Source organism: Abrus precatorius, unplaced genomic scaffold (assembly GCF_003935025.1).
Source record: "Abrus precatorius isolate BTA unplaced genomic scaffold, Abrus_2018 Scaffold10, whole genome shotgun sequence".
Taxonomy (NCBI): Eukaryota; Viridiplantae; Streptophyta; class Magnoliopsida; order Fabales; family Fabaceae; genus Abrus; species Abrus precatorius.
Window position 1 is genome coordinate 12,592,129 of NW_020874292.1, and position 8,564 is coordinate 12,600,692.

General features: G+C 32.4%; 1 protein-coding gene across 1 annotated transcript; it reads right to left on the bottom strand.

The window, feature by feature from the left end:
* Positions 1-772: 772 nt before the first annotated feature.
* Positions 773-6,542, bottom strand: LOC113864483 (probable methyltransferase PMT2). The gene is made up of 7 exons (XM_027498245.1): positions 6,236-6,542; positions 5,001-5,674; positions 4,506-4,716; positions 3,753-4,041; positions 2,869-3,234; positions 1,709-1,786; positions 773-1,477 (listed from the first exon to the last, which is right to left on the bottom strand). The coding sequence occupies exons 2-7, from the start codon at positions 5,649-5,651 to the stop codon at positions 1,246-1,248; spliced, it is 1,827 nt and encodes a 608-aa protein (XP_027354046.1). The 5' UTR covers positions 5,652-5,674; positions 6,236-6,542; the 3' UTR covers positions 773-1,245.
* Between the last annotated feature and the right edge of the window lie 2,022 nt (positions 6,543-8,564).

The window sequence follows — 8,564 nt, forward strand, 5'->3', positions numbered from 1 at the left end:
TTAGCTTGAATTTTCTATTTACCTATCGTGCATTATTGTAAAATTCTTGTGATTTAGAGTCATGTATTTTGTAACATAGTTATCAATAGCAGTCATAGCGGCCGTTATCGCGGCAAAGCGGAGCGAAGTGGCGCAATTCCGCTATGGCAATCTTGTAGCGTCGCGGTTCAGTGTCGCGGCTGTCGCGCCGTGAATAACGACTAGAAATAACGAAAATCGCGGCTATAGCAGCCGCCGCTATTCTGTTCTGCTTAAAAATTCTAAATATACCATTTGTTTTTTTTACATTTGGAGCTTTTAAGGGGGCAATATTGGGATTTCAGCCCCCCCTTTATTTTCTGAATCTTCTCCCTCCCTCTCGCAGACCCTAGCCTCTCAACTCACCTTTCAACTCTCTCCTCAGCTCTCTCCTCGTTTCTTCTCTTTTCTCTCTGTTTTTTCTATTTCTTTCTTTGTTTTGATTCCCCTACTTTGTTCTATTTCAAATTTCAAAGCTTCAAGTAGAAACAATGGCTGTTCTTGCATCCTTTGATTTTTGTTATTTATTTCCTTCTTTAATTTGTGTTTTTCTTTTTTATTTTGTTCCAAATTTGTATATTAATTTTACATTTTTCAGCATGTATGTGTGTGCATTAAAACTTCAGAATAGCGGTCATCCCGCTACCGCTATCCCCACTATAGCGTTTTTGAGGCTAGCCGCTCCGCGCCGCTATCCGGAATTGACTACTATGTTTTGTAAGTGTTGTTAGGCAATTTAATGAATGATCCTTAACAGAAAGAGAAGGAAGTAAAATTGGAATTGATTAAAGTTATAAAATGAGCAAGATAAATACCTAAAATTCCTTCATAAAGGACACCACAATGGCTAACCGAAAAGAAGGTGAAAATGTAAAGCCCAAACCCAGCTCATGACCGTGAGTTTCAAAATCACATTAGCTTGATGGGATCTCAACAGTGTCTTTTGTTGTATGTTTTTAGGAGTAAAAATGTGACTCAGGAGCAGCCAAATAAAGAAATCTGATGACTATGATATATGAACCCTAAAACAAATATGCCATCTATTAACTCTACATTTAAAATAAAAAGATAAAAAAAAAAGCCCACTGATGTTTTTAAGACACCAAAAAATTTAATGATCTAAGCTTCATACTCAGCTGGAAATATCTTGAGTCCAAATCACAAGCAGAATCATTTTGTAAACTGTCATTTTAGAGTGATTCTTCCATTCAAATTCTGCTTGGGCCATCACACTGTGCTGGTGGTGTTGTCACCAGCAACCCAATACTTCTTGACAGCAAACAATACCTTCTCTGAAACCAGTGGACCATCCTCATGATCCACCATTTTGGTATTCCATCTCATTCCCCTCACAATTCTTTTCACCTGCATCAGTACATCCACTTGATCTCGGAATATCACTGCTCCTTCAGGCCGTAAGATTCGGTCCATCTCCAATAGAATGTCTTCGACATTGCATCTGCATTGAACATTTGAGTTAGGGAAAACCTGAAGTAGTTTGTTTCCCTTGCACACCAATCTCCAAGGTGGTTTCTATTACAGGTTCTGTTATAAACATTTAGTGTGCCAACCAATATATAATTGACTAATTATCTTTCTGATTACATAATCCAAGTGTGTAGACAACTAGCCATGAGAACTATATTTAATCTGGAAATATAAAAATGGAAACACGAAGAGATCAACGTACCCATCCTTGTACAAGCTGAAAACACCATTTGCATGGATAAGGTCATAGGTCCTTGGATATGTGGAGAAGGCTTCACACCTGGGTAGAAAATTGACAATTAATAACCAGAAAAAGGCTCTTTTTCATTCCCTTCCATTGAAAGCAAAATTTAGCAGCATTTATTTCTCAAGGTAGAAATCCTGAATGTAATCCTTGTAGATAAAGTTCAGCCAAACATGAATTATTTTTTAATATAATGCAAGTTTCTTTGCTTTTAACTAAATCATCATTGCAATTGCCAGTAATTAACTCAGATTATGTCCCTCAACAAAATGATTTTGACCAGCCTAGCAGGTTCAGTTTTGAACTAAGAAGGAATAATGACTCAAAGAAGAGTAGGGATGAACGGATATTGTACACAAATTGTGCAATAATACAATTCTACTGTGGACAAAGACAATTCTTTATCTAATATATTGCTTTTGTTGCTTCATCTCTTTTGCCTTTTCCTGGTCTTATATGCACTTTGGCCTCATCTTGTATCTTGGATGCAATATGGTTCCATCTACCATACAGTCCCTAATTTTTGTTGTATTTTTGCTTAATTTTCTGTGTGTTTAATTGTAACCCACTTAAAACTCATAATATTATCGTTGTAAGTCTAGAATATTTAGAGTATCTTGCACAAACTCTTAGAAGTGGTTTCTGTATTTCGTGACTTGTTCCTTATTTGATAAAAATTAAGCGTCTAGTATTAGTATAAAAGGAAGTAACTGCTTTCTATTTTATTACATATCATTACAAACTGGCATATACCATTATTATGTTCAATTATTCAGAGTTTGTTTCTCTTTTTCTCGACTAAAATCCATATAATTTCAACTCCTTTTATCTCTATTTTAATAAAACACAGATGGATCATCAAAATTACGATTAAATCACCAAAAAGTTCCCATTTGATTGGTTTAAAAAATTCCAACACACAAAATGTCAACTATTTACACTTCTTTTTGATTGGTGGAAGGTCAACATTACTCCAATCTTAGAGTTGACATCTTAATTTATAGATAAAAGGTCAAACTTCACAAAAGGTAAACAGCATAATGAAAAATCGAAGTTGCAGAGGAGAGACAAGATGGAAAAACAAAATAAAGGTAAAGAAACCATAATATAGAATTTACCAATCGTGATAAATGCCAATCAATCCACGCTCGAATATAACAGCCAGGTTAGCTTTCTCAGCAATTGTAGGCACAACATTCATAACCCATAATTTGGGAGAATTCAGAGCAGCAGCAAAACCTCCCAGACCAGCATTCATGTCCATTATGTTGCGGTATCTCCCAGACTCAAGGATTTTGTTGATCCGTTTGTATGCATTCACATGCTTCTTCCACAATCGGTTGTCCTCTTCAAATGCTTCCACAGATACACCAGGAATGGATCCACTGGAAATTCTGGAAGGAATGACATTGAGTCTCTCAGGGAATGGCTTCCATGAACCACTAGGTTTACTCGGAGTTACACAATTTTCCATTTTCTTGTACCTGGACATTGTCAGACCTTTTAGACAAGTGTTGAAATGAATACCTTAATCCAAAGGTTAGGAAATACAATATTAAATTTACATCATAAAAGGCTGAAGAAATCTGATCCCCAGAAAAACCAAGTTTCTCAAGTACTCAAAATCTTGAAAGACACCATTTTAACTTTTACCGGCCAAAGGATAATTCTTATATAATTGGTATAGAATAAGATTCAAACTTCTTGTATCCTTTCAATAACAAAGCTTAGAAAACATTTTGGGGCAAGTCACTAGGAGTTGCAACTAGCAACTCAAGGCAGAAAAGGATTGCCATTTTTTCAAAACGGGTCTATTGTTGTTATTCAGAAAAAATGAATTTAGAAGAAATTTTAGCAGTTATTTAAATTGAAATACATATAGAAATAGTGCTTCCAACTTGGCAAAGAATCTGATGCAAGAGTAGTGATAGGTATCTGACTTCGTGAACTTTAACTAAACAATGAAAGCAAAAAGAGGCAAAAGATGAGTGAAACAGTTTACCAGACATCATTAGACTTTGTGGTGTCACACATTGCAGATTGAGTATCTTGTTCACCACAATCATCATAATGTAATCGTTTTCTCCAGATCGCAATTTCACCCTTCTCGTATTTCTTTTCCCAACAAAGAAGTTTAGCAATGTCCTCAATCTGTCGTTGCTCCTCCTCAAGCTCATCTTCAGGACGTTGCCATGCTTGGTAGTTATTCTTCCAGTTGATAGGAGGACCAGAAAGTATCCAGTAACCACCAGGTTTAAGAACCCGATCAACTTCCTTCATGTACTTTCCATCTGAGACAAAAGTTACAACAAATACAGTTTAAAGATATTTTTACAACAAAAAAGCATAAATACTATTTTTGTTAACCATCTATCAAACAGTAAATAAGAAATCCTGAAACACTGGAAAAAAGAAAGTGTACATTAATCTGTTAAAGAAGAAGGGGGTTTTCAAAATCATTATAAATAACCAGGCCATAATTTAAGTATTAGAATTTAATTTACGCTGTCTAGGCCATTGTGAACAAATCCTAGCAGTTAACTACCCAACCTTATAAAATGTCAACTTTACATCCATTACAAGCTGAATCAGGCTTTGTATCATTGATATGCATGCATATATCATAAAAATGTTTATTTGTTATCCATCGACTATCACGGAATCATCTCCTAAAAAAATACCAAAAAATTTTATTTGTTGATCCAAAAGATATATTTTAATTGTTGTAGGCCAGAAACATCATAGTTACTCTCACCATTTGCACCCCATGGAATCAAGCAACGGGAACAGTGTGCCATGTCAAAAGATCCAGAAGGGAAGGGCAACATTATTGTTCCAAGAACACCAATGATTGCCGGAACACCTCTTTCCAAAGCAAATTGAACTTGTGCTTCATGAGAGTCCCTTGGTGCAATTGACATTGTAAGAACATTTTTCTTAAAGAGGTATGCACCAAAACTAGCAACCTAGCATCATCAATAATCATCAAATGAGCTACAATATAAAATAAATGGAAGCTACATGCCCTGTTAGAGGCTCAAAATTTGAAAAGAGAAACAGGAAAGAAAAATTGTGTTTCTATAAATATGAAAATTTTGCATGGATGAGCATTCAGAAGCAGAATGTTTCCATAGGAAAGCTTACAGTCATTAGCAAGGAATATCTCATTAAAACAACAAATTTTACATGTAAACATTATGTAGAGGCCGACAAAATAGATTCAGCCAAAAACAAGGATGGATTGACTTACCCCACAGCCTGTATCCAGTGCAGTTCTAACCATTCCATTGTCCAATGGAATAACAGACGCAAGTTCATCTATGTAAGCATCGGCTCCCTTGGGAAACTGCGTTCCGCCACCAGGGAACCTGAAAACATCTCCTTCATACTGTATCCAATTCTGCACAGCCTTCTCAACTGTCAGGCTCTTGTAAGGTGCATTTGCATATGGCACATAATCACGACTCTTGGGCCATGGAAATGGTGTTGCATATCCTCTCGGTGCAGGTACAAGACAATACAGTTTTTCTTCATCAGGAGGACAGTGCCTTTCCCTATAGTTCATATTTTCTCTGGGGAATGTCATTGCTCGTGCCTGATCATGACAAGGTGTGTAATCTATGTAGCGATCATCACACGGTTTGATGTGCTTGACTTGTGCTTTGGAACTATCTGGTGATCCAGCATCATCATCATTGTGGTGGGTCTCATAGTTTAGATCAGAGAGAACACTGCAATCCGTTTGTTTAGTAATCTCAACAGCTATGCTGTCTCCCTTTCCAAAACCACTCCGTTGCCACAAACCCAATATATAGAAGAAACCACACAAACCAACTATAATGAAAATAGAGGTTGAACTCCTATTGTTTCTATTATCTCCCGGGTTCCCTTTTGTAGCCATGACGAATCTCTACAATAGAATCGCTGCACGGTTGAAGCAAAACATATTAAGGCGTAAACACGAATTGAACTAACTAGAAAGATGGATCCACTTAGACCAATTCAACCATTGATCACAACAATCAATACAACAGAGCATAACTTTCAACAAAATGATTTACACAATTCCATCATATAATTGTTTTAAATCACTGTTTGCAACTAACCTGGTGCGGTCCACATTTCAAACTCTTATGACAAATTAATTCCTGCACCAATCTTAATAAACTAACCTTCTACACTGAACACATCAAACTGTGAATCAATTTAACTAACACGACCGCAACCTCATGATATTCTTTTAATTTCAGAACCATAAGTCTATAGCATAACGAATCAAGCAAGAGTGCAAATTCACAGGAAAATAAAAAAGATTAAATTGGAATTTTATTCAATCAAACAGTTCTTCTAATCAAATCCACCCTTCCTCTTCATAAATAAAATAGAGGAAAAAAAACAGAAAAAGAAAATCCGTTACAGCGGTTAACAAAAGCCGTTAAAATAAGGAGATGGTAATGAGGAAGTGAAGAGAGAGTCATCGCTTACTGGTACGAGGACGAAAGCAAAAAAAAGAAACGATGAAAATCCTGGGTGGTGGTGGGTCCTATGGAATCAAATTACGCATCTTCATCATTGGAAATTGGGAAGGATCTATGGTGCAGATAATGAAAAGATTTGAAACAAAAAAGGATTTAGATTTGTTGTGTTTGAAATGCAGAAGTGGCAGGAAACGGGTGTTTGTGTCTTGTTTCTTGTTTGTTTCGTGTGATTAACATAGGTGTTCCGAAAAGTCCGAGGGCACGCAAATGTCTCAGTGCGGGTGCTTCTTCACTCTTTCGTAGGAATAGTATTTTTATTTTATTGGTTGGTTAACTAACTTCACGCTTCAAATTAAATCTTATCCTTTTATTCCGAATGGACCCCCACTTCACTTTGTTCAATCGCAACCGTTCACTCCCCATCGTTCGAATCTACTCATTTTCTATTATACCAAGATATCAAATCCAAAATCATGTTGTGTACCATAAATCCAAATTGTTCGATACAAATGTATGGTGAGGGTTGACGCTTAAATGAGTTAGTGTTTGTGAAATACATGAGTTATAAATAAGTTAATAAGATAAATATGGTAAAAGTTATAGGATTTATAATGTAATTATTAATAAATTTTGCAGGTTAAATATTTTTAAATAGTAAATATTTAAAATAAATTATTAGAAAGTAGTTTTTTTTAAATAAAAATATTTTAAAAATATAATTTTAACAATTATGAAAGTAAGTTTTCTTTTTTCATTTATATAAAATTTAATATATTCTCTCCTATTCACTTATTTTTATTTTTTAAGTTAGTTTAAATATTTCTTTTATATTTTTAATAACTAGTTCTAATAATTAGTTTGATAAATTTAATAATTATAGTTAAAATTTAAGTGATAAAAGTTTGAAAAAGATATCTAAGATAAGAGATTAAATGAAATTAAATAATTTTTTTCTTAAAATAGTGACTTAGAAGTTTTGTTTAATTCATTCTTATTTTATTTTAATTTTTTTTTATTTCTTCCTCCCAACAGCATATAAACATATTTAACAAATTTAACAACCTAAATAATCATAGTCACTTTTTACTATTATATTTTAATTTGGGATTTTGTAAACGAAATATTAAATTTGTAAACATTATATACGCATTTCAATTCTATTAGAAACCAATGACTTACCTAAACCAGAATATAAATAATGACCAAAGAGATGTAATTTAATACTAAAAAATATAGAAAAATTATTCTTTATGATTTTTACTTAAGTTAATTTTATACTGTGATGAACATACAAATTTCTTCAATATTCACTTACGTTATTCTTTTTAAGTTAAGTCAAGTTGATTTCGCTTAAGTCATAATAATTTGGCTTAAGCGAAAATATGCTACCAAATCTTAGTTTAAACTAAATTTTATTTATTTAAATAAATATTAAAATATCTTGTGTAATTTAAGCAAATTAATAACTTTTTAAAAAAAAAAATTTGTAACTTTTGTTTAAGTAAAAATGAAATTTGTAAAAATCATGTAGAGAAAATACAACCAATGTACATGAAAAACATGAAAGAGATCTAAAATGACATTGAACAATTTATCAATATATAAGTTAATTTTCATGATAAATTAAACTGTGAAAGTAAATATAAAAGTTTTAATTTTATAAATCATAAATTTCATACACAAAGTTTGTAGAAAAATCCTAAAGATCTAAAATGATATTTAATATTTTATTAATTTAATATTTATTTTTAATTATATATTAAGACTACATATGTGAATGAAAATTTTATTAAAATTACTGTCTATATACAAAGTACATATAAAATTTAATTGAAAAAATAAAAAATAACTATTAATACAACTATACAAAAATATAAAATAACAAGTTTTAAAGAGTTAAAGAGTTAAAGAGTGATTTTATATTATAAAAAAAATAATTTTACAAATTTTTATAAAAAATTAAATCATAAATATATAAAAGATAGGATTATTAAGTTACATGTAAAAACTTAAACCGTTTATTTTTAAAAAAAATATATATTTAACAATTTACAAAACTCTCGATGATACACCAGTTAGTTATCATTCGTGTGTTAGCCCCAGTAAAATTGTAGTTAAAAAAATTTGAATGTACTAAACATTGTGCGGAAATAATCAAGCACCCATGAATGCATTAATTGACTATGTATGTGACTTTAGATTTTATTTACAAAGTCTTTTTTTAGCTCTGTATTGATTGAATTGAGACAAATAAACCAAATGACAAATAAAGTTTTTAAAGTTTGAATAATTTATATTATGAATTTAATTGGAATGTATTGATAATATAAATATTA

Coding starts and splice junctions, on each gene's coding strand:
- LOC113864483 (XM_027498245.1), bottom strand. CDS start 5,651: ATGGCTACAAAAGGGAACCCGGGAGATAATAGAAACAATAGGAGTTCA. Junction 3,235..3,752: donor ACAAAGTCTAATGATGTCTG/GTAAACTGTTTC, acceptor GACAATGTCCAG/GTACAAGAAAATGGAAAATT. Junction 1,478..1,708: donor TTCAGCTTGTACAAGGATGG/GTACGTTGATCT, acceptor TGTTCAATGCAG/ATGCAATGTCGAAGACATTC.